The sequence below is a fragment of the Pseudorca crassidens genome, chromosome 15 (assembly GCF_039906515.1).
Source record: "Pseudorca crassidens isolate mPseCra1 chromosome 15, mPseCra1.hap1, whole genome shotgun sequence".
Classification (NCBI taxonomy): Eukaryota; Metazoa; Chordata; class Mammalia; order Artiodactyla; family Delphinidae; genus Pseudorca; species Pseudorca crassidens.
In genome coordinates, this window is record NC_090310.1 from 77,752,207 (window position 1) to 77,778,541 (window position 26,335).

General features: G+C 45.3%; 1 protein-coding gene and 1 non-coding gene across 2 annotated transcripts; both read left to right on the top strand.

The window, feature by feature from the left end:
• The first annotated feature begins 4,591 nt into the window (after positions 1–4,591).
• On the top strand, positions 4,592–19,819 carry RNF114 (ring finger protein 114). Its single transcript, XM_067708433.1, has 6 exons — positions 4,592–4,770; positions 8,840–8,990; positions 11,083–11,189; positions 11,509–11,623; positions 17,159–17,266; positions 17,998–19,819. The coding sequence occupies exons 1-6, from the start codon at positions 4,631–4,633 to the stop codon at positions 18,061–18,063; spliced, it is 687 nt and encodes a 228-aa protein (XP_067564534.1). The 5' UTR covers positions 4,592–4,630; the 3' UTR covers positions 18,064–19,819.
• Positions 15,616–15,750, top strand: LOC137208301 (small nucleolar RNA SNORA70). Its single transcript, XR_010935606.1, has one exon. It is a non-coding gene; the product is annotated as a small nucleolar RNA SNORA70 (small nucleolar RNA).
• Positions 19,820–26,335: the final 6,516 nt, after the last annotated feature.

Genomic DNA, 26,335 nt, shown 5'->3' on the forward strand with positions numbered 1-26,335 from the left:
CAACCATAATATCCATTTTTCAGATTTAGTTCTTATCAGATCTTGCTGACCCTTGATATAATACAAATTGTAAAATGCTGTGCAAAAGCAATGAGCTGGTGGAGTGACTGATGAACTGCAATTTTCTGGAAGCAGCCTTTTTACGTGGTCATCCCCCGTGTCTTTCCTGTTTATATTCAAATCATTCTCTGCCATAATTCCAACACCTATCAGGATACCTGACACCTAGAAGTTATTGGTTAAATAGACATTTATTTATTATTAATTTACTTATTTATTTGTTTTTGGCTGCATTGGGTCTTCGTTGCTGTGCACGGGCTTTCTCTAGTTGCGGCGAGCAGGGGCTACTCTTCGTTGTGGTGCGCGGGCTTCTCATTGCAGTGGCTTCTTTTGTTGCAGAGCACGGGTTCTAGGGGCACAGGCTTCAGTTAGTTGTGGCACGCGGGCTTAGTTGCTCCGCAGCATGTGGGATCTTCCCAGACCAAGGCTCAAACCCGTGTCCCCTGCATTGGCAGGTGGATTCTTAACCACCGCGCTACCAGGGAAGTCCCTAAATAGACATTTACATGCCAGTGTCACTCATGTTAAAACTCCTTGCAATCCGACACTATGTCCTTTTTTTCCCCAGTCTTTTTTTTTTTTTCTTTTCTTTTTGGTTTTTACTTCCATGCTAAGTACAGTAAGCCATAGAGGTAGGGGCAGTAAACATTTAAGGAACTGTAAAGAACAAGGGAAGCCATGATCACCTAGTTGAGCCAGGCAAGGTGAGCCTGTGAGATACTCCTACGCCCCCTAGTGGTGCAGATGGGAATTCCTCCTGGCTCTCTTACCAGTTTGGCAATCTTTTTTTTTTTTTTTTTTAAGGTTTAATTTTAGGGCTTCCCTGGTGGCGCAGTGGTTGAGAGTCCGCCTGCCGATGCAGGGCACATGGGTTCGTACCCTGGTCCAGGAAGATCCGCAGAGCGGCTGGGCCCGTGAGCCATGGCCGCTGAGCCTCCACTTCCAGAGCCTGTGCTCCACAACGGGAGAGACCACAACAGTGAGAGGCCCGCGTATCGCAAAAAAAAAAAAAAAAAAAAAGTAATGCATGAACTTGATAGAAAAGTTTAGACAATACAATAGGGAAGAGAATGACAAGTAAGTCTTGCTCCAGGCCCAGAACATAGGCCCCAGGCCCTCAGTTTCACTTCCTGATAATAGCCACTTGTACTAGATTCTCTGTAATCCTTCCAGCAGGGTAATCAACTCATCCTGCTCTGCCTGGGACTTTCCCAGCTTTAGCACTGAAAGCCTCACATCCTGGGAAACCCCTCAGCCCCAGGCAAATTGGGATAGTTGGTTACCCTACCTTCCAGAGACATCTATTCATCATACACAAACATATTCACATATTATTTGCATTACTCAGCATCCTGGTGTTATTTTAATCAAAACTATATTTCAAACATCATTCCTTATCAGCTGTATATTCATTTAACGAATACTTATGGAGTTACCTACCATGCTCTAGGTACTGTTTTAGAAGGTGAATATACAGTAGTAAACAAAATGGGCAAAAATCCCTTTCCTCATGGAGTTAACATACCAGTAATTATATCTGTTGTATTAATCACTTTGCTATTATGACCAATGCTGTCCTGGACATTTGTGTGTGCGTATCTTTCCTACATGTCAGTGTGAGTTGGTCTATAGCAGCACCGTCCACAGAACTTTCTGTGATGACGGAAATGTCCTCTATCTGCTGTGTCCAGTATATAACCACTAGCTACATGGGCTATTGAGCTCTAAAAATATCACTAGTGAGCCTGAAGAATTGAATTTTTAATTTTTTTAATTTAAATTTTTAAATGTAAATAGCCACAGTATTGGATGATGCAAGTCTGTGGGAGAAAGTCCTAAAAATAGAAAAGATAAATCAAAAGATGTGTGCTCTTGTAAATTGGATAATTATAGGCAAATCGCCCACGAAGAGGTTGTATTAGTTATTTGTTGCTGTATAACAAAAGACCACAAGCTTAGCAGCTTAAGCAACACACACTATGTCACAGTTTCTGTGGGCAAGAAGTGTGGGCATGGTGGGACTGGATCATGGCATAACAAAAGATTACAGGAGCAGATTTCCCATTGATTTTCCTTAGGATCACTATTTAGTTGAATAATTTTTTAAACCATCTGTCGCCACCCGCCTACCTCACTGCCTATTAGAGACCATGTCTTTCTCCCTCACGCCATATCCCCGGCACTGGAGGGCCCAGCACACAGTAGGCCCACAGGGACTCTTTGTTGCCTGAATGAATGAGTCTCCCTTGGCAGTAAAAATCAAGTTTGCGAAGCCTTTGAGCAGGACCCCTTCCCCACTCCAGGCTCTCATCAGAACCCCAAGAGGGTCTTAGATGATGTAGGCCATCTGAGAGAGGCTGCCAAAAACTAAAGAGGAAGAGATGATTGTGGGAAACATTTTCCTCAAGAACATTAAGGGAAAATGGGAGGAGAAAGATCCATTCATTGGACACACATTATTAGGTTGATTGTTTTTGAAAAACAGCCAGTGTGACTGTGGGGAATGAGGGAGGGCTGGCAATACATTTGCAAGCTAAGAAAGGGAGAGTGGGGACATTTTCACGGAGAATGCCCAGAAAAAGCAGGAAGGGATATTGCACATTTAGTCTAGTCTCAGCATTGACCGGGGCTGGGGTTGGGGGACGGGGGTGGGGGGTGGGGGCGTATAATGTAGGTTAGTGGTTCTCAAAGTACAGTCCTGTCCAGCAGTGGCTGCATCACCTGGAAAAAATGTTAGAAATGCAAATCCTCAGGCCACACCCTAGATTTACTGACCTGCTGAATCAAGAACTCTGGGGGTCTGCCCCGGCAAATCTTGTTTTCAGAAGCCCTCCAGGTGACTCTGATGCACGTAAGAGTTTGAGAACGACTGGCACTCTGAAATGCACAGGTACCAAAGCCAGACTGCATGGGTTCAAATCCTCACTCCGGTTTTCCATCTGTGTTAAAAGGTAATTTAATCTCTCTGTGCTTCGATTTGCATAGTTGTAAAATGTGAGTGCTAGAAAGCTAAGTCACAGCTTGCTCTGAGGATTCATTCATGGAAAGTGCTTAGAATAATAAGCACACAAAAAGTTCACTATTAATATAGTATTATTTCAATCCTGTCCTCCTGTCTCTGTGACTAAGTGTACGAGCTCATGGAAAGTTCATTTCAAGAGCCCAAACTGGAGGCACTCAGTGGATTTGAAGCCCGGGTCTGGGACTCCCCTGCCCTCACCGTCCTCCCCGCTCTCAGCACAGGGTCTGGTGGCAGCTACAAATCCAACACAAAGGCTTATAAATACCCACAACACACCTCTGCCCCCACTAAAGCACCCCCATCCCTGGAGAGGAGAAAGGGCACTTTTGGCTGGGAAGAGGTCAGATGCACAGGTGCCTGGCATAGGAACAAGAAAAAGAAATGGTAAAACATAAGCATTGGCCCTCTAGGGTTGCTGCCTACCCGCCAGGTTATTCGTTTGTGAAAAGATGCCCACATGGCAAGCTAAAAATAATCCTCCTGCTGCCAGCAGGTCAAGCAAAATCAACCCAGAGGACTGAGAATGGGACAAATGAGGCGCAAATTTGCATTCAATTAATCTGGCTTAGCAAACGTGGTTTATTTGTCCTGTGCAGACTCCTTACTGTGAGGGCTTTGTGGCCTTTCAGGGTGGAGTTTAATTGATCATTGACTTTCCTGGTTAAGAAAACCACACAGACTTGTTAGCAGAGCCTGCCTTTTAAAAAGATGTAGCTTTTGTTAAGTGGGCTATATACAAGAGCCAATTTGGTGCAGTGAAAAGTGGAGAAAGTTGAGATTCAAAACATCTGGGTTTTAGGCCTGCTCCTTTCAGGATTGAGGTTTAGTCTCTCTTCAGACCCGAGGCTCCCCATCTTATACAGAGCTGGAGCTGGACCCCATGGCCAGGAGGCATGTGGACACAATTTTAAATAGTTTGACTCTAAGGGAGATAGAGATTACTTCTGCTTTCCCTAGGAAGTCTCAGTGTGGTGGTAGTCTGTCTTCAGCACCTCTCTACTCATGCTTAATCTCCCTTTTCAGCGGCAACAGTATCCAGCATGAATTTATAAGATTGTATTGTTTCCACTGTATTTTTCCAGTGTCCTGTAGAAATGTGATACTGATTTTCTATTTGTAGCTTGGGAGTGATAACAAATCTCCCTTTAAAATTTGTTTGCTGAAGTTTAAAAAAAGAACAACTCGATTGAAGAGAAAGATTCAGTAATAGTGCATAAGTAAATTTTAAGTAATAGTAATAACGATTTAAATTTGGGAAACAGTGGCTGAAGCACAAAGCCTGTTCCACAAAGCCAGTCTCTGGATCTGGCTCCACATTTTCCAGATTTCCCTCCCTCCCTCCCGTCAGAGAGGCCAGGAGGCGCTGCCCACCCACTAGCCCCGCCCCCAGCCCCCGACGCACGTTCCATAAGTCACGCCCCCAGCCGGACGCACGTTCCGTGAGTCACGCCCCCAGCCCGACGCACGTTTCATAAGCCCCGCCCCTAGCCCCGCCCCCGCGTGCTCCTCCTTCTCGGCCGCCGTTGCCCTGCGCTGAGCGGCGGCAAGATGGCGGCGCAACTGCAGGACCGTGATGGTGGTTCGCAGCTGGCAGGGCCGGCGGCAGAGGCCGACCCCCTGGGCCGCTTCACATGTCCCGTGTGCCTAGAGGTGTACGAGAAGCCGGTGCAGGTGCCCTGTGGACACGTGTAAGTGGAGGGTCAGGGGCCGGTCGTGGGGGCGCCTGACTGGGAGGAAAATGGAGCCGAGGAGCGAGGCCTCGGCAGGGAGGGTCTCGAGGAGGGAGCGGGAGGACACGGAGTTCCTGGAGGCCCGTGGAAGTTGGCGGGGTGGTCTTCTCTTCCGCCCTGCTTACTCCCAAGTATCCCGCTCTTCCGTTGAGCGCCTGCTGTGTTACAGGCAGCCTGCCAGGCTCCTTCCCACGCGCGATGGTGGAGTCGCACCCTGCTGGGGGTTTGGTAGAGTCTAAAGTCGGCTCTTGGGGAGTCAGTTTCCCTTAAATAGTCTGTTCGTGGCCGCTGAAGTACACTGTATATGGCGTCATGTGTTTAGCTGTGCCAAGTAATGCTAATGTTCACTACAGTTGGGGAAACGCCGGACTAGACCAAAAGAACAAAAGGGAAGTCTTGATGTAGATCTGACCAGTCTGCCCTTCGCTGTGAAAGAGGTGGGGAGTTGGCAAATAGGGATTGTTAGCATTCCTACTTGGGTACGAGGTTTGTTTCATTGTATTTGAAATTATAAAGCTTCCATATTGCTTATAGACTGCTTATGACGACTGAAGAGAATGTGTGTGAAAATGTCCAGTATAGGTTCTGGGGTAGGTGCTTTGAGGTTGGCTGGGTTTGAATCTAAGCCTTGCTCCATCAGACACACATCAGACGCTTAAGTTGAAAGAACTGTAGAAAATGTGGCTACCTACCTCTTGCTACTGGGAGTTGGAGTTTCCTCTGTGGCCTTCCCCAGTGCTCGTCACGGGCATCATCTTGGTATTGGTCTTAGGACCCCTCTGTTGGTCAGTAGGCACAATAGGCACCTACTGGACCTCATGGGCATTCTTATTTCTGCAGCACTACAGCAGGGGAAGAGGGTTGGAGGCCATCTTGCAGGTGAGGGCACTGAGGCTCACTTAGGGCAGGTTCACCATTGTCTACTCTCCCCAGATGGACTGCAGGTGTCTGTTTGCCAGTTCAGAGAACAGTTGGCACCTGGCAAGGGCTCTTCAGGCACACTGACTGCTTTTTGCTTCTTCAAGTGCACCAAGCTCTTTCTAGCTTCAGGCTGTTCCTGTTTGCAGTTCAATTAGCCTGGAACTCTTCTTGCCTCATTTGCACCTCCCCCGTCTCTATCCCACATCCTTTCCAGACTTCAAGTCCCAGTTTAAGTTACCTCCCTTGTCACCGTCCCCATTTAAATTACCTCCCTGCTTCTTTCCTGGGGCTTCTTTCTCCAGCCTTGCACAGAGCAAAACTTAGGGATCACGAGGGTAGTGATCATGTCTGTTTTGCGCCTCTTTCTGTCCCAAGTGCCCAGCGTAGTGTCTGAGCAACCATCTTCCAATCTTATGTTCAACTGGCTAAAATATTTGTGTGCTCACTATGTGCCAGATTTGGGGGCACAGTAGGAAACAAGGTGATTCTGCCCTCGGAGTTCACAGTCCAGTGAATTGATGATAAATAAGTACTAATAATGCTCAAACTTTTGTCAAAACTCATTGTGCAATGGGAAGGTATTATAGAGATCAAACCTGGGATGGGGACAGGGGGAGTGATCAAGTAAGGAACGAATGAACTAAGAAATTAGTGGTGGAAGCAAACTTTGTGAAAGTTGAAGTGGAGCCTAGGTAGCTTTCTGGTTGAGTCCTCTTTTCCTTGGATCAGTCCTCATTATTATGTTTACCCAATTTTGGATTAATTCAGCGGATTTCATTTACAGTTAACATTTATGAAGAGGATTGACCCAGCACAATTTGCCAACTGAAGAGAAGCAAAATTTGAGGTTTCCTTGAGCCAGATGGACCTTTCCTAGGTCAGAGGTCAGGGAGCAGTACTGGGATTCAAACCTTGGCTCTTTTCTGTACTCACCATACTAGCTCCATGTGTTCATCAGTTCAATGTTGATTAAAGACAGATGGCTACACCTCTGTGAGGGCAGCCAAGTCTCCCTTAGCTCCAGCCGAGTGCTTTTTGCTCTGCCTGGTTGATTTTTGTTAACTTTTGTGCTTGGAGGTGAGCAGCACTGCAGCTCCGGCTGTGTGGAGCGTTGATTTTTATAAAACTTTATTTCAAGCACTGAATTTTACATCCCCCTCCAACTTAGTGGAATACAGCTGGAGAATGGCAGGTGGCTAGGTGCCCAAGAGAAGGATTTTCTAAGTAGCAGTATAACAGGAAGTGGAGCATCTAGAAGGCTGAACTAGAAAAAGGCCCATAAATAGGAAATGGAAACTAAAAGCCAGTCCAAGGTGCAGGGGCCATTTAAAAGCAGGCTTGTTCGCCGGGTATGACTCAGGCACAGAGTGGCTTGTGAACATTGATCTCTGAGCTGAATCTTGGTGTATGCTTGAAGGGAGGCTTTGAGCCGCTTTTATCTACAAGCTGGGTTTGATTTCATTATGCTCTCTGGGATCTTCTGTGCTCTCTTGGGTACTCTATTGATCTGCCTTTGAGGTACAACAAGTGATGGCCATAAGGCCCCATCTGCCTCTTTAACCTCATCGCTTATCCTCTCCCCGTGGTCTACCACATCATGGCCTCAGAGACCTTCCTTTCTGCCTTTTGGTTCCCGCTTTGCACTTGGTGTCATCTCTGTGGAACTCTTTTCATCCACGTCTGTGCGGCTCTCCTCATAATTTTAGGTCTCAGCTCAACTGTTACCCCTTTAAAGACGCTTTCTATGACCCCCTTCCCCCGCAGCTGATCTCTTTGCCTTGTTTTATTTCCTTCATATATTTAATCACTATCTGAAGTTAACACTTGTGTTTTCCCCTACTCTGGAATATAAGCATCATGATGACAGGGGTTTTGTTTAGTTCACCACTGTGCCCTCGCTTGTGAATCATTAGGCCCCCTCACTTTCTCCCATCCTGGTTTAGAATTTTGTCTAGCAGCATTTAACATCTAGCTAAATAACAAAAAGGAAGAAAATTTTTAGAGACAGTAAAAAATGGTCAGATGCACAGATTACCTTTGATTATATGTCCTGAGTTCTTCCTGGCAGATTTTGTTATCTTGTCTGTCAGGTTGAGGATGTAGCCAGGGTATTTTCATGCTTTATTACTCCTTCCTTCTCTGTACCATATCTGAGTATCACCACCTATCTAGGCTTCGGACAGAAAGTTGGTCATCTTTGACTTCTTTTCTTTTCCAAATTCAGTAAATTGCCAAGTCCTACTGATTCTACCCCTGAATCATTTCCTGAATTCTTTATTGCCTCATGGTTTCTTGCCTTTGGCCATCTGTTTGGTTTCTACATCAAGTCTTTTCTGTCTTTCCTCATCTAAAAAATTTTTTAAACCAGCAACTCTATTGTCCTTGATAACGCCAGAGTTATTTTTCTAAAACTTGAATTTGGTCTGGTTGCTACCTTGTTTTAAACACCTGGCTCCCTACTGCTTATGAGGAAAGGTGTTAAACACTCACGATGCATCTGAGGAAATAAAAGTCTAAGTCTAAGGGCCTGGAATATTCTTCCCCTCCTGTACCACTGAACTCTTTCTTTTAAGGCTCTTTCGCGGATGCTGCCTCTGAAGTCTTACCAGCTCTGTCCTTCTTGGGTCACAACTGTTGCTCTTGACTTTGTGTTTCCATAGTGCTTTGCATTCACCTCTAATGATAGCCGCGTCTGTTTGTGGTGCATTTCATATGTGCTAGACACTGTAGTAAGAGTCTGCTATGCATAATCCATCCTCCCAGCAATCCTAGAAGTAGGTACGACAATCTCCACTTCACAGAGGAGAAACTGAAGTTCAGGAGATCCCGCCAAGATCCCTCAGCGGCAGGGGCTAAGGTCTGAAGACTGTGCCGTAGCACCTTCTGCCATGTCATGGGAGTTTGCATTTATTTCTGTTGCTGGACCTGTGTGTTCGTTGCAAGGAACACCCTCCCCCCCTTTTCTTGCCCAGAAGGACTCAGTATTTGAATCAAGAGCAGGGAGCAAGTTGTTTTTTATTCATTGATGTCATTTTAAAAGTTTATCCATCTTTGTTGTCTTGTCTCCACGATGCATGACGCAGGTTCTCTGTATGTCTTGTTCTAGCTTTTGCTCTGCATGCCTGCAGGAATGTCTGAAGCCGAAGAAGCCTGTCTGTGGGGTGTGTCGCAGCACTCTGGCACCTGGCGTCCGAGCCGTGGAGCTCGAGCGGCAGATTGAGAGCACAGAGACTTCTTGCCATGGCTGCCGTAAAAATGTATGTGGAAGTAAAACGGAAGCGTCAGTGTCTTTCTATAAGATGGGTAAAATGTAGATCTGTTGCCACGTCGTTTCTGAAGTTAGAGCGTGACTAAGTGACTAACAGCACGTGTGCATGCTGGTTATCTGTGGCAGTGGCTGTGCTGTTGCATTTTGGTAACCTTAATTGGTTGTGGTGGGGGTTTTTTTCCTTTAAGAATTGGTTTAGTATATTACATAGTTTAGCTTTGAAAGCCATAGAAATCAGTTGTCCCGGTTTTTTCCTGCAAAAGACCCATTTTCCCAAAGCAGCATACACAGTTTTAATTAGAATATAATGAATGACATTTCTTAATTTTTTTAAATATAAAATGAAGTCAGTGACTCAAAGTTACCTGCTGCAATGAGTTTGAGGGGAAAATTTTTCTTTTTTTGGGGGGGGGGGGGCATGCCACCTGGCATGCAGGATCTTAGTTTCCCAACCCCAGGGATGGAACCCGTGCCCCCTGCAGTGGAAGCACGGAGTCTTAACCACTGGAACACCAGGGAAGTCCTGAGGGGAAATTTTATAATGTATATTACTAAAGATATAAAACTTGTTCAACTTTTTAGCACTTGGCGAGGAGGAATTGTAGTGCAAAGGTCAATATGAAGTCATTTGATTATAGTAGCAATATCTAACATTTGACGTGCATCCATACTCTTTTGTGTGACCATATTCGAGTCAAGAATATTTATCTTAACATCTGTTGTAACTGCACAGGTTACAACATTTTATTTTCAAAGAGATATACACAGCATTATTGGTTTTTAAATCATTATGATTTTATTAATTCCAGACAACACAAAAATATAAACTAATGTAGGCTTGTTCCCCACTCCAGAGATGACCTCTTTAAAAATGCTTCAATTTGGAAGGCTGCAAGATATTTTTCTGCCCATTGACAAACACAAGTGTGAGATTTCTACAAAATAGGATCATACTATAATATATATTTCTACAAGTTCTTTTCACTTTTGAAAACTTTTTCTAACTTAATGACTTATTTGACATCCTCGCATTTTAGTTTCATTACTTTAACACCTTAATATGGATGGCCATAAAATGGATATACCTTACCATTTCTTTCCTTTCAGAGTGATTTAGCACTAGGGGTACCCAGTGGCTGCAGTTCTGAGTAGGGCTGTTTCCCGTCCCTTTTAATTGGGAGCTCTTTGATAGACAGCTTGAGGTCAAGTTCTTTAGCTGGAGATAAGACAGAAAGAAGCATCATGGTAAGCCAGAGCTCAAATACTGAAACATATTTTTCCTTGTAGTTTCTTTTGATTTAGAAACTCAAGATACTGAAATAAAGTTTCCTGTTACCTTCATCTTTCTTTATGTATGCATGATGAGTTTTTAAAAATTTCTGTATGCTTTTGATTTTCTTCATTTTAAAGATTAGTGATTGTATTGTATTATACCTCCAGAAATGTTTATCTTCCCTTTACGTCCTCTTTCTTCATTCCTTACACTTTTTCTTTCTTTTTAGATCACCTGTGATGAAGCACTCTTCTGTGGGTTTTCTTTTCTCTTTCCATCTTGCAAAGACTAGATTTTATTAGAGAAATAGAATTCAGATTCTGGGTTTTTTTTGTAAGATCATTTATCACAATCTGGTGATAGGATATAATTGTTTAACTAGGATTACTAGCCTTTATCCCTTTTACGTAAATCATCACTTTTCTTTGCCGCACTTATAATGGAATGTGGTTCTTGGCTTGCATAAGGAGATTAGTTTAAGTGCCAGTGTGGAAAACTTTAAAAACTTCACTGGGTTTGGAGTGTCTCTGTGAGCAGAGAGCATATCATGAATAAAGCAAACCTCCCTGCGAGTGATTTTAGAGTGGAGGCAGATAGCCTCGTTTGGTCACGTAAAACATCAGCCTTGGTATTAACAGAAACCCTGCAACAGTCAGAGTTTCAGTCCCATCAGCATAGCCAGGAGTCTGGTGAGATTGTTTGCCAGGGTGACATAGGTCTAGTTTTCATCTTGCCTTCACTTTGGGACTGTGTTGGACTGGGTACAAGTTCCTGACTAACTTGTGGGCTCTGATTCTTCCTACTTAAGTTCTTCCTATCCAAGATCCGTGCACATGTGGCTACCTGTTCCAAATACCAGAATTACATCATGGAAGGTGTGAAGGCCACCACCAAGGATGTGTCCCTTCAGCCAAGGTAAATGACTCTGTCACTCTCTTAGGTGGACGTCTTTCTTCATGAGTTTTGGAAAGTGGCGGTATAATTGTTATGCTGGCTAAAGCTGACATAAGGTTTTGTTTTGGGATGGGTGTGGAGAAGGACTCTCACGTTCACTTCAAATATTAGCTGATCTGTTATTTTCAGTCATTTGACCTGATGCATAAGTGATCATCAGAACCCCTGTCATGACACATTGAGTGAACTTTGTTCCTTTTGGGAGGGTACAGTGATTGAAATTATGTGGAAAGTTACTCACAGAGAGGTTTCTTCTTTTTTCCTGCCTTTCATCTTCCAGAAATGTCCCAAACCGTTATACTTTCCCTTGTCCTTACTGTCCGGAGAAGAATTTTGATCAAGAAGGACTTGTAGAACACTGCAGGTTGTTGCATAGCACGGACACCAAATCTGTGGTAAGAGTAACTCTTGGAGTTTTTTGTTTTGTTATGTGGGTTTTTGTTGTTGTTTTTTGAATTTTTATGAGGAAAAAAAGTCAAACTTAACAGAAAAATTACAGGGTTAGTTAAATGAACTCTATGTACCCTTTACCTAGAGTCACAGATTAATAAGATTTTACCATATTTGCTTAACTATACTCTATATACATATTTTATGCTAACCATTTGAGAATAAGTTACAGATATCGTGACCCTTTGTCCCTAAATACTTCAGCACATATCTCCTAAGAAGAAGTAAACGTCTTCTTAGAAAACCACATTTTTTTGTGAGTCTGATTTTCACATTCAGGAATTGTAACATTGATACAATCTAATACCTACTTTGGGATTCATGTTTAAATTTTAACAATTGTAGTGTCCTTCATAGCAATCTCCCCTGGCCCCAAAATCCTGGATCTGTGTGTTATATTTAGGTATCATGTCTCTTTAGTCCTCAGTTTTTCTTTGTCTTTCATGACCTTGACATTTTTAAAGAGGACAGGCCAGTTGTTTTGTAGAATGTCCCTCAGTTTGGGTTTGTCTGTTTCTTCATGATTATGAGCAGGGATGCTACATCTTCCGGGTATACATCAGGCGGGTCATGTGATGTTCGTTGTTCCCATTGTTGGTAGTGTTAACTTGGATCCCCTGGTGTCTGCATAAAGCTACCGTTTTCCATTTGAGTAGCTTCTTCATAGTTGTGGGGAAAGAGAATGTAGATGAAATTATTAGGATAGTGCTTATCAGTCCTTTGATATTTAATTTATATATCAAGGCTGACATGTAGTTTTCTTTAAAAAAAAAAAAAGTTTGAATTTGGTCCATCTCAGCAGTGTTACCCTTCCCTCTTAATGTGATTGACAGACTAGGTCTTAATACAACTTTCTCTATAGTTTTGTTTGTTTTCCCATTTATCTCACACTGCTTCTGTTGAACTGTGTAGCTAGTTTTATGAGCAGATCTTCAGCTCCACTGCTATAAAAGATGGTGTACAGACTTGAGAATTTGCATGAGCTTTTTGCTAGTAGAATTAGGCCTGATGGCACTCGGTGTTTTTCTGTCTTAAATCTTAAGATTCAGCTGGTCTGTTTGAGAATACCTTGAATCTTCTCTATTGAACTCCTTGCCAAGTCCAAATTCTGGTCAGTACAGCTACTTTTTACACTGGGCTCCCTGGACTCTTAATGTTGTGCTGTGACAGATTCCACAGATGAACCCCCCCCTCTCTGCTTTTCCCAACTCCCCAAACTAGGGAACTGGGCTGGCTTGGCCCAGCGAGCACCCTGTTTTCAGCCAGGCCCTATTGCCACTAGGCACACACACACACTGTCTGGTGGCTGTACTGGGCACTCTCTTTTCATTAAGTTCCTGGCATGAACTATCCCCATCTTTTCCACAGATAATGGTGAGTCCTGCTTTTCACTAAGTTCCAAGTACCAGATGTGTGTTCCTTTCTTCTCTGTTCGTTCTGTCTCAGGAGCTCTCTGATCTATCTCTGAGGTCACAGACTGGCAGCCTGTCTGGCCCATACCCATTTTCATTTCCCCAACCTTTAAAAATTAGCAGATTTCTCAATCTTGATACTCCACATTTGAGAAGTGAGAAGTTCCGGCAAGAGTTGGCTGGCTCTGAGTAGTGCTGGCCCCTCTAGATGGGATGGCTCACAGACATCCTGCTTTGCTTGTTTGCCTTTCCCACCGGGTTCCTGTGAACGCTTGAGTGTGCACCCCTCCTTCTGTGTCCTTATCATTCCCTCGTGCTGAGGAAAAGGCTCCTTTGCAAGTCTGCCTCTTCTCTGCCCGCATCCTCAGATCCAGGCAGAGGACTGAGACTAGGGCCTTGCCCTGCCCCTGAGGCTTCCTCTCCCCACCATGTCTCTCCTGTCACCTTCAGCTTTTCTCTCTACCCGCTCGTAACACTTGCTTTCCTTCAGACATGCCCAGTCTTCCCTGTCTAATTGGTGGGAGGAATATTTGGTCTACTGTTTTCTCTATATAACCTGCAGTTTCTCTTTTCCTTCAGGCTTTGGTTTGTCAGCTGCTGCTGTCTCTTCCGTATTCTCTCCTTTATCCCTTTAGAGTCCAGCGTCCACTGCTGGCATCACATTCTCCATGGACCCAGCTGGTCTTCTTAAGTCCTTGTTTTCTCTCACCTCGCTGCAATTTTTAAAATTTGTTTCTTTGTATGTAGTCAGTTCCTTGTATAAGAAGTGGACTGTGGCCCCTTTCCCTAGACTCCTGGTTCCCTCTATACCATCAGTTATTCAAGTATTTTTTATATTCTTGCAATTTAGTTTATGAAATGCATTATATTACCACTTGTCATTTTTGTATAATAGAAGTAAACCCAGTGTAAAAGTAGAACAACACACCATGCCTGCCGACCTTGCATGAGATCAGTCACAAAGAACTGATTATTTTCTCTCAGAAATAAACAGCCTCATCATTTGATACTAATACCCATCCTTCTGAGATCTGTATCTTTATTACATAGATGAGTGTTGAGGTTTCTGAGGCAGATGCCAATCTGGAATGGCCATCGCACCCCAGAGCCATCTGGGATGAGCCACTTCTCAGCCGCCATGTCTTCAGATTCATCTGCATTAAACTTAGTAAATCCCCACTCCTTGGAGATGCAGATTTCCTGGCGGCCAGGGCGCCTGAACTTGGCCCTGCACAGGGCCTCAGTCACATGCTCCTTGTTCTGCAGCTTGGTGTGGATGGGCCTGATGACTTCACCAATGGAAGACTCTGGCTACTGTGCCCAAGGGCCTTCCCAAGGCACCCTGTACACCTGTCTGGAGCCTAGACTGGGGATGGCCTGAGGCCAGACATTTTCTTTTCCTATGATTCCAGAATAGCTGCTCAGTGCACATTCTTTGTCTGCACTAAGCATGATATGTTCTATGAAAAACACCCCAAAGCCAGGTTTTCAGCTGCTTCTTCAAGATGTTTCAGTTATGGTTCTTAATAACTAATTACTGATTGAAAGAGCAAATGAGCTTAGACACAGACACACAAACACCACCACCTGCTCCCACTACCCATTTTCCATTTTAAAGTTAGCCAGATAAGCTCAGCTATTTTAGTAATTACGAAAACTAAAACGGATGTTAAGTCAAATGATAGAGCTACTCAAATTCATTTCCTACCACTGTCTCCCCTGCACTCATTTCTGGAAGTGAATAAGAAACCAGCGTACCACCCACGCTAAGTGGATTGCCCACATTGTGAAGCTGGTTAGTGCATAACCAGTACTGGAACCCAGTGTCCTGGCTCCTAAACCAGTTCTCTCTTAACAGCATCAGAGACACCTCTGTCGGGTGCTCATTGGCCTCCGAGTAGTGCTCAACTGTGTGTGTGGAAAATACACAGTTATGTCATGCAGTGACATTTCTAGCTTTCAAATGTATGATTCATGTGCGTCTTCCTTTTTTGTCCCCCTTTGGATGCAAGTGACAGCGCATTTCTACACACTGTAACCAATGTTGTTGACCTCTGTCCACATCAGTACATGTAGATCTGATTCTTTTTTAATGAGCTTCTCAGTTTTCCATTACTTGTCTGTACCATGATTTAACTGGTCCCTTATTGATAAACGTCAAGGTTACTTCCAGACGGTATCAGAAAATTTGATTAAAGACTGGATATTAAATGCTACTAAAAAAAAATTGATCGTTGGGTGAGATAATAAATAGTACTGTATTTGTAAAGGGAAACACATATTTTTAGGACTGTTCTGAAACAGTTAAGGGTGAATTGTTGTGTCTTATTTTTAAATGCTTCATTTTGTGCTGAAGTAAGTATGCCAAACTTAAATCTAGGTGTTGAGGATAAGGGATGGTTTATCAAACTATTATCTACTTTGCTATAGTTCTGAAGTTTTTCATAGTACATTTGTAAAGACTGTCATAGATTTTAACATACCTTTGCCTGTATTTACGTATGTCTGAAAAATAAAGTCTTAGCCTGCAGCCAGTTAAGCCGACCGTGCTCTTTTCTCCATGGGGGCCCGGTGTGCAATGGCTGCAGAGAGCAGCCTCCTTGGTAGTGTATGCAGCCTGTTGCCTGTACAGGTTGCCCTAAGGGACCTTGGAGACAGCGCTTTCCAGTGGACATTCGTGTCTGGCCTCAGGCCGTCCCCAGTCCAGGCTCCAGACAGGTGTACAGGGTGCCTTGGGAAGGCCCTTGGGCACAGTAGCCAGAGTCTTCCGTTGGCGAAGTCATCATGCCCATCCACACCAAGCTGCAGAACGAGGAGCATGTGATTGAGGCCCTGTGCAGGGACAAGTTCAAGTACCCTGGCTGCCAGGAAATCTGCGTCTCCAAGGAGTGGGGATTTACTAAGTTTAATGCAGATGAATCTGAAGACATGGCGGCTGAGAAGTGGCTCATCCCAGATAGCTCTGGGGTCAAATACATCACTAATCGTGGCTCCTGGACAGAGGCACTCATGAGACTTTGGCCCTGTCCCTTCCTCACTGAGGCCCATCAGTGAATCCCACTTCCTAACCAAAAAAAGAATAGTAATAAAGTCTTAGATATGGATTAATTTGGTCAAAGGTTAAGTACATTCATAATTTTGATAGATATTGCTAAACTACTCTGTGGTATCTGGTACTGCAACCTAATTTTTTGTCCTTTTTTTCACCTCCTTTGGCTTCTTGAAATCCCTCTGATTATTTTGTCTCTGTTGAAGCCTCACTTCCTTCAGCCCGTGGTCCTCTGTTCTGCCCCTCTCCTTCTGCAAAACTCCTTAAATGTCAGTGTTTCAGCCCTTCCCTTTGGAAGCCTCCTCCTCCCCAGACTCTGGTTCTGATCATGCTCTCCTCCACAGCGCCAGCCGCCTGCCTAGCTCCTTAACCATTTCATATTTATCTTATGTCAGCCCCCTTTGTCACATATCTTCCTTGTAGATGGTGGGGTTCCGTCGGCAAGCCAGACCGCTTATGCCTGCTTCTCCCCCCCTCCAACTCCTCTCTGCCCCTCGCCGTGAATTCTCCATTCTAGCCAGACTAATTGGCTTCTTGCCATGTACTCTTTGTCTTTCCGAATACCTCCCGCTCTTCAAAGCCCAAATCAACCTCTTGTATGAAGGCTCTTTAGCCTGAGCCCCCTCATCTGCGCATTTACTTTATAAAAATAGCACATAAGTCTGTGTTTTACTTCCTTGGGATGTCGCTCATCTGTCATTTCCTTGGTTTTCTTTGTGCTTTTAGATCATTTTGTGTGCTGGGTTGGAAGGTCGTAGTCTAGGCTCCTCCTAGGCTGACACAGTGTTCTCACCTCAGAAGGGGATCAAAAATGGGTGGTATCATGGCCTAAGCCTTTTGACTCGAGTGGGAGACTGACAGTGTCTTCTGGGATGTGAATGTGCACTTGAAGATGTGACCAGGCCCTGGACTGGTGGTCAGGAAAGCTGTCCTGGAAGAAAGGTGGCCGGACACAGGCCACAGAGGGCTAATGTCAGCTCAGACATCCAGCACCTGATACCGTGCTTCTTTATTGAAAGGTTTGTCCGATCTGTGCCTCGATGCCCTGGGGAGACCCTAACTACCGCAGCGCCAACTTCATAGAGCACATCCAGCGCCGGCACCAGTTTTCTTACGACACTTTCGTGGTGAGTCTGGAGCCTGTGCTCTAACTCCTTCCCCCGGGGGGTGGCACAGCTCCCTCCCTTCTCTTACCTGGAGAACTGTGGGCCCCCTTGGTGAGTTTTGTCACTGATGTGATGGGCTCCCTGGAATGACAGCTGTGTGGTATTTAAGATAAACTGGCCAGTCATCTAGACTGAGATATAGTAAGCTTGCTTTTATTTTATGTTTTCCAAAACTTTTGTCCACTTCAGTATGTGGTTTCTACCTGTTATGGAACCTGGTTTAGGATCCTTAAGCTCAGGTGCCCACGGGAACCAGGCAAGGAATGGAAGTGATTCTGCTAAGGAATTGCAAGCTGGGCGGTGTGTGACTCAGGTAATGCAGCCAGCAACGCCAGCTGCAATTCCCAAATAGATAGCTTTGCCTCATTGAATCAAAAAGGCTGCTTTTACTTCGGAACGCTCCAGGTCTGAATGCTTGGTCTGTGCCAGGCTTCACTCAAGTGCTCTCTGGTCCCCACCCTTCCATCTGAGGGAGCCGTCATCATGGTCATCGTCAGGATGAGGCAGCCAAGGCACAGAGAGATCAAGCACTTTCCCGGAGTCATGCAGCCGGCATCGCAGACCGTGGAGCTGGCCCCTGGCCTCCGGCCCCTCTCCAGAGCCACCGCTCACATGCCCTGCTTCTCCAACTGAAAGTGAGTTCTTGCAGCTGCGCACAGTTGGCTGAGGCCGAGCGTCTTTTTTGCCCGTAGGATTACGACGTGGATGAGGAGGACATGATGAACCAGGTGCTGCAGCGCTCCATCATCGACCAGTGAGCAGGCTCTGCTGGGGCTCGTGTTCCAGAGCTTCCATTACATGTTCCGCGGGAAACGTGTGACTCCTCCACCTAAATGTACAACAGACCTGGAAGTGAGCCGTGGTATTAGGACAGGGTCACTTCCAACGGGGAACAGGTCCCCAGATCAGAGCCCTCCTTTCCTTTGGTCTCTTCCCCTACTGTTTACCCTGCTTGTCACATGTCTGGTCTTGCTCCTCAGCCACATCCTGCAGCTTCTGCCTCCTTTTTGGAAGGGAACCCAGCTTCTCCACCTGTTCTTGTTTCACATTTGAGCCTCGTGTTCGATGTTGACCTCTCAGGTCCTCTGAGCCAGCCAGGACCTTTTCTCGGTCATGAATAGCACAGATGAGACAAGCGTCTCCTCTCCTTGTCCCCGGGGTGTGAGCTCTGGCAATAACGCATCTGATCAGTGATGGAGCTCCTTCTGTGCTGTGCAAGTTCCTGTTAGTTGGTCCTTGGCAGCAGCTGCCAGAAGCTGGAGTTACCTCATGGGAAACATTTCACACGTCCTGTTGGCCTGAATGTTCTGGACTTAACATGGTCTGGTGCTGGAAGTTTTGCTTAGTGATATTTTCCTACCATTCCTGCACACCCTTAGGATTAACTGGTTCAATCTTAAATGCCTGCATGGTGCCTTTTTAGGATAAAGGTGTAACCACATATTTTTAGTGAAAGTAAGTGTTTCTGGCTTAGGAAAGTTAAACTCCATTTATCCATAAGTGGGGAGGAGGGTCAGCTAAGTGAGGTGGGAGGGCCATAGCTTTTTGGTTCTGATTTTCAAACTAATGAAGTATTTTCCGGTGACTTGGTTATGTTTGCTTCTCTACTGGGGAGCCTGCTTATGTTCCTGTCCTTGAAGCACAAAAAGGAGTCCTCAAATGAATAAGTTTGGGGGCTCCAGTGGATACTAGTTCTTTTATTTGGTAATTTAGATTAAACTGTGTGTTGCTTTTCTGTCATGAATGGTTTCCTTATAAAACTGGTTTCAACACGTAAGTCGGTGTGTGAAGACCTGCCTTCTAAAGCGGAGGGGTTGGGGAGATCTGGTATCGCCGCTGCTGTCTCTGACAAGACACGCTGTTCAGAAGGCACAGCACACTTCCTGGGAGCAGTTGGTAATGGAAGCTGTCCACTGGAAACTTGCTTTGCTAATACCTTCGGAAGCCTGAAGTTCGACTGTTTCACGAATATTAATAAATACGAGGCTAAGGGCTGTCTACTCTGTAGGAGCAGAGCTTCTGATCCACCAAAAGGCATCTGGGTCTAGGTTCATTTTTCCTTGTTAGATCTCTTGTCTGAATATGGACATTGTTTCTGGTCAGTGGCTGAGGTTTCAGATGACAAGGGGCTCTGGGCCTGTGCACTGAGCTGTGGGCCTTGTGCTCCCTGCCAGCGAGAGCTGCACGTGCCCAGGGCCCAGCAAAGACGGGCCCTTTGGGGGCAGAGTAACTTTTTCTAATGTGCTGTTGCTTGGGAGGGCCCCGATGTTATGGTCAGATTCTTCACTAATTTCTGGAAGAAGTTCATCTCAGTCTAAGTTTAGAGGGAAATTTGACAAAACCTTCATTTGCGGGACCTGATGATGGTGGTCTCACTGGTGATACCAGGAAACTGAGTTCCTTGTATTAAGTGCACTTCATGTATTTCTAATAAGACGACTTTCCAGAAAGTGACATTTGTTATGTTCTGGCTTTTAAAAGGTGAAATATAAATAAATTTCATAATTTATCCAACTGGTAAGCTGTAATGCCTGTTTTCATTAACCACCATTTGCTGAAGTCTGGGTCTGGGGGGCTCCCGGAAGATTGTTGCTCTTTTTAAGGGGAAGTTCTTGTCTGTCATGAGTGAGTCCCATCTGGCTCTGATCTCAGCTCTGATACTTCGCCGGCTGGCTTCACCGGGCCTGTGTTGTCTGGAGAATGAACCCCCTTCCCTGCCGAACCCCCCCCTCGCCCCCCATGTTGGGAGGTCCCATGAGGCAAGAAGTGGCTGTGTTCCATGAAACGACTTCAGGTGCCTTAGCGGCAGCCCTGAAACATCATAGCAGAGGGTTCCACACGTGAACATCTGAGGTCATGGGCGTGTTTCTGTTCTGCACTCTGCCGCTGGCTGTAGGATGTCTGGAAAATACTTACCCCTCCCGATTTAAATAGGTTTTAATAGGATCTATCTCCTACATGTGGAGAAGGGACAACAGGGGGAAAGCGGGGAAGCAGAGACCAGGGAGGCTGCTGTTGGCGGTTCCGGGCAGGAGACAGCGGCTGCTTCGGGCCGTGTAGCCATAGGGGTGCTGAAGTTGTCTGATTCCGTCAGATGTATTTTTGAGGGTAAGGTGTGAAAGCAAGAGAGGAGTTGCCGTGAGAGAATGACACCAAGGTTTGGGGCTTGAATGACTGCGGGGTGGAGTTATCTTTCTGAATTGAAGGGAAGACTCCAAGAGGAGCAGCTGTGGGGGAATCAGATGTTTTAGGAATGGGTACCTAGGCCTTGGGATAAGACTTCAAGTTCTAGCATCATGCACAAGATACAGGAAGTGCCAGCCCTCGAGCAACTCAAATAGGACTAGGATGTGCCTGGGGCACTTAAATAACTAAAAGTTACTCTGATATTGTCAGTTACTCTGATGTCAAAGGTGGATGTGGATCAAACTATTTCTTAAAATGTATGACTAGACAATATATTTCTACACTTGTTTTAAATATAGTGTAATTAAAAATAAGTAGGCATTAGAAGTATTTCATCTTCAGTGCTAAAAGCTCTCACATTCAATTTGGCCAAAAAACTTGATTTCCTTATATTCAGGCATATATGGTGTTTACTAAGCACCCATTATGAGCCAGGATTGTGCTAGCCACTGGGGATTTATACACTAATCAAATGTATAATTACAGGCTGTTAAGTCCTCGTGGTAGGGGATTAATAAATGGTAGCTATTTCATAAATAGTAAATACCTCCTACTTTATAAAGAAACTAGAAGCCAGAAGTCCAAAGGCTTACAGAAGCATCTAGACCCTTTATCCCTTCTCTACCTGTGCCTTCTCCCTTTCCTATAATATTGCATGGGAGTGTAATTTGCCCAAGTTAGGAAGTGAACACCAGGAATATTCATACTAAAAAATTATTTGTTTGTTTGAAATTCATATTTAACTGGGTGTCCTGTATTTTTATCCATTGTCTGGAAACCCTAGTCAATGTATATTAGCAGAATAAATGTCCTGAACATCTGCCATATGCCAGGCAGCTCACACCTTGTCATTAAATCATCATTTGTGCAGTTACTTGTTTTAATGGCTGCCTCGCACACTAACAAGCTCTTGAGGGCAAGGACCATACCTGTCTTGTGCACGACTCTCCTCCGTACTTGACCCCGAGTATACTCAGTAAATATTCCTAGAATTGAAATGGAACTAAAGGGAGCCCTTTCACAATGATACTTCCTTTCCGTGGCGACTCTTCCAGCCCAGAATTAGGGGCCGGTACGGTGGCAAAAAGATCCTGAAAGAAGCTGGCCCCGCTGTCCAGCGCGGGGAGGCGGGTCCTCAAACCGGAAGCGCAGGAGCCAGGACTTGCCGGGCAGAGGGGGCGAGACTGGGGGCAGGTAAGATGGCTGCTGCCTGGTGGGGACCTGACCTGCCCAGGCCCTCGACGTGATCCCTGGAAGCTCTCTTGCCTTTTTCCCTCTCGCAATATCCCCTGGCCTTCCACAGTATCTGCTGAATGTCCCATATGAGGCTCAGCTGGGCGTTAATGAGTACAGGAATAACGACAATAGATAACCATTCTCATCCTGGGTTCCTGACACAGCGCCTGCCCTCAAATAATTTTTATTTAACCCTCTTTCCTGAAAGGTGACCAAAACCAGGCATTCAGGATACTCCAGAAAAGTCAATCTGATCGAATCCTTTTAACCAGCCCCGCCATTACACACATGATGGAGTGGAGGAGGGAAAGGGTGAGTAATTTTCCCGAGCGGAACAGGAACAACTCGGTGGTACAGCATAGAGGTGTGAATAGACGCATGGTCTCAGGCACACTGCACAGTCCCCAGCATCTACACTACTAGTTGTGTGACCTTGGACAATTTTTTTTTGGTTTGGCCGCGCCGTGCAGCTTGTGGTATCTTAGTCCCCCGACCAGGGGGTCAGACTCGGGCCCTGGGCAGTGAAAGCGCAGAGCCCTAACCACTGGACCGCCAGGGAATTTCCTTGAACAACTTACTCTAATCTCTTTGTGCCTTGGTTTCCTCATCCGTAACATGGGGTTAATAAACGTGTCTTCCTCACAGAGTTGTGGGAAATCTAGTGAAATAGTCCACATCGAGCCTTAGAACAGGGCCTGGCACAAAATAAGTGCTTAATAAATGTGAGCTCCCAGTGCCACTACTGTTTTTCTCCATTCTTGAGACCACCCAGCAGTGCCCAGCCTCACCCAAGCAGCTAGCAGCTGTAAATGTTTGATGACTAAGTACTACTATTAAGTGAAGTGTTTCCCAAACTTGCCCTGAAGACATGAATTACCTGGGAGGCAGTTGCTCCAAAATAGATTCTCAGGCTCTTCTCTTAGAGATTCTGGTTGGCAGATGTGGGTGGGGCCTGGGAATCTGTATCTTTTAAAAAGAGCCTCAGGTAAAACGCATCCTTAGGCTAGCATAGGAAATTCTGTTCTGTACACAGGCTAGTGTTACAACACGTCTATTGCAGCTGGGGTGGGGCAGCCACTGAGTTGATGGTTAGAACCAGACGGACAAGCTCAGTTCTTACAAGACTTTAGGGATAACTCTTCTGCTTATAAAAATCATCTAGACTGTTTGGTCTCACATGATGACCCCACAAAGGGAAAATTAGTAACTTTGTAGCGGAGAAACCTAGCAGACACCTTCTTTACCAAGGGATCAGACTTAGTATCCCCGATAATGGGACAAACCGTGGGTGACATGATGGGATGCACTCGAGGACGCAGCACTTCCGAGGTTCCTGGCAGAAAAACGTTTAACCTGAGTCTAATTATAAGGAAACATCAGGCAAGTCATCCAAACTGAGGGACATTTTTTGAAACTCTTGAAAAATGTCAAGGTCAGATTAAAGAAGACTAAAGAGGCAAGCAACCGACTGCAATGCTGCATGATCCCGGGTTGGATTCTTGATGGGATAGGGGTTGCCCTAAAGGATGTTAATGGGCCAGTTGCTGACATTTGAATATGGATTATGGAACAAGTAATAGTATTTTATCAGTGTTAGATTTCCTGATTTTGATAATTACACCACAGTCACGTAGAGAATGTCCTTATTCTTAGGAGATATGCATAGAAGAGCATATCAAATTACTCTCAAACGGTTCAGAAGAAAATAATACATGCCTGTGTATAAATAGATAAATAAAACGATAAAGCAAATATGCACAATGTTAAAAATGATAAGGCTTATTGTTTTAAAAAATAACAGAAGACAGGTAAAGCAGAAAAATCTGAAAAAGAAAGTGCAAACCACTCCTCATCCCACCCCAGACAGCCAGGGATCATTTCTTCAATGAAATACTTACATGTCCTTGGATCACCATATTTTTGATTGAAACTTAAAATGGGCAAATGCTTTACTTCTGGTCTATAACCTGCATTTTTCACTCCATGATATATCTCTCAACATCCTTCCTGTCATTGTGGTGTCATTTTTAATGACTGCATGATGCTCCTGGTGAGGATGGACCATACTTTATTTATCAGTGGGTATTTAGGTTGTTTGCAGTTTGACTGTGTCAACCTAAAACAATAATACAGCCAGTTATTTTAGCAACAAAATGAGTTTATCCAGGAGCAGCAAAGAATTGCAACTCGGGACATGCAGCTATGGCAAACCACATGCGAGTCTGGTAGAACAAAGGAGAGGAAACTCTTTTATAGAGGAGAAGGGGAAGTTGGGAGGGGCTGTTATAAACAAAAAGTCCATTGGAGGAAACTGGGAGTTCAGAGTATAGTGCCTTGTCATTGGCTGCATTGTGAAAGTCTCTCAATGGCTGAGCTATTGTCAAGCAAGGAGAAAATCTTTCTTCCTCCTGCTAGTACTAGTAAAATAGTGTCACTTCCTGCCGGAGATGCAAGGTACATCCCCTGTTGGGATTTGTATTGACTTCTAGTGGCATATGCATGAGAGCTCCCCCTTCTGGCCTCCCAACCCCATTTTAGTGAGGTTTCCCTTTATTAATTTTCACAACTGTTACGGACTGTGCTAGAGTGAGCATCCTTCCAAATATGTCTTGCCTGCTCATCTAAGCATTTTATATACAGAGCTGCCGGGTCAAATGGAGACAGGTTGAGAGAGGCAGAAATAGGGAGAAAGACTGAGAGAGACAGAGGCAGGCAGAGTCCAGGGAGACAGAGAGAGACATGCCCAAGGTGAGACAGTGAGAGAGAGAGAGAGTCAGAAAGAGACTCCCAGAGAGACAGAGAGGGAAAGAGACAGAGATGGAGAGAGACAAGGAGAAAGAACAAGGTGGAGGGAGAGACTGGGATAGAGAAGGGTTGCTGCTGTCCGGGGAGACTGAGAGGGAGCTGGTCTGAGGCATGGAGGCCCTGACAGCCTGGCCACAGGAATTCAGGCAGAGAATGACAAAGCGACTTTTAGGAACACACCCTCCAGATACGATTGTAGATGAGGTCAGTGTCCTTCGTGCAAGGATTATCATGGGACTATTGTTCCCGGTAAGCAGAAGATGAGAAGCAACCTCATTGCCCATCAGCAGCAGGGGACTCGTTATATAGATTGTGCTCTAAGTGCTGGTCGGAGCCAGTCTCCAAGTAGGGCTGCCAGACTTAGCAAATAAAAATACAAGAGACCCAGTTAATTTTGAATTTCAGGTAAAGAATTAATCCTGTTCCTTGCAGTCTGATACTAAAAGCTTATTTGTTGTTTATATGAAATTCTAGTTTAATAGGGTATCTGTATTTTATTTGGCAACCCTATCTCCAAGATCAGTGAGAACAGCCAGGTGAAATCAAGATAGAGGGTGTGAGTGTGTGTCTCTGTGTGTGCCTGTGTGTGTGTGTCTGTGTACACGTGCCTGCGAGGAGGGCTTCTGGGGTGGCTTGTCCAGGTTCTAGGTCCCAACCTACGTAGTAGTTGTAGTTCAAGGGAAGGGACCTATCCAGGGTCACACAACCACAGGTGGTAGGGCTAGGTGGGACCCCACCTTTGTGCTTTGCAGTAATGTGCGTGTATATGTCTTAAAAGTGTTAATGTGTTAACTAAAAATATTAAAAACAAACCATAGTTTTCTAAACTCCAGTTGAACATTTCTAATTTCAAAAAAGACTGGCAATCTCAAAAACTGCAAGGGCCATCTGTGGGGAAGGTATTCTACAGAATGGGAACACCACATGCCAAGTCGCTGAGACCGGAGCATGCCTGGTGTGGTCTGTTGTGGCTGGAGCCTCATGGGGGAGGTGGGCTCAAGGGGCTCCCAGAGCCTCTGCCATCTGAACTAATTTCTCATCCTGGAACACTCGTCTGCCCCTGGGCTTCTTAATCATGGTTGTCAGCGGTCACTGCCGCCTGGAATGTCTTCTCACTTCTGTTTCTCACCTGCCCATCCTTGTGACCTCAGCCTGGAGTCTCACTCTTCTGACTCACCTGGGTCCCTCAGGGTTGGCGAATTGCCCGCTACCGCTCTTCCTCCCTCACCTGTGAGCTCCTCGAGCATAGGGGCTTGTTTGTGTCTTGCTGACTTATTACAGTATCCTAGCCTGCTAGGCCAGGGACATTCCATCGCTTGCTCGCTGTGACTTGAGCCTGTTACATGTCACCTCTCTGAGCCTCGGTTTCCTTATCTATAAAAAGAGGCTGATAGTCTTGCCTACCACTCAGGGCTTGCTGTGGAGGTCATGGACCAATGTGGCGGCAGTGGGAAAGGGAGATGACATTAGCATCTGGGAGGTGATGTATGAACTGAGAACAGCTCTGGGAAGATCTAGGGAAGGCCATTGTGGGCAGAGGGCACGGCAAGGGCAACGGCCCTGCTATGGGAAAGAACCTGTATGAAGAGGAAGCAGGAAGTTCACTGAGGCTGGAGCAGGTGAACAGCGGGGACAGAGGAGGAGCTGAGCCCCAGGTTAGGTAGCATCTTGTGAGCCAAGAGCAGGGTTTGGATTTTATTTTGAGTCCGAGACTTAAGGTAGCTTTGACCTAAGGAAATAGTCTGTTCTTACTTTCCCCTCCTTGTCAATATCTGCCACACTCAGTGGTCCAGAGATGCACAA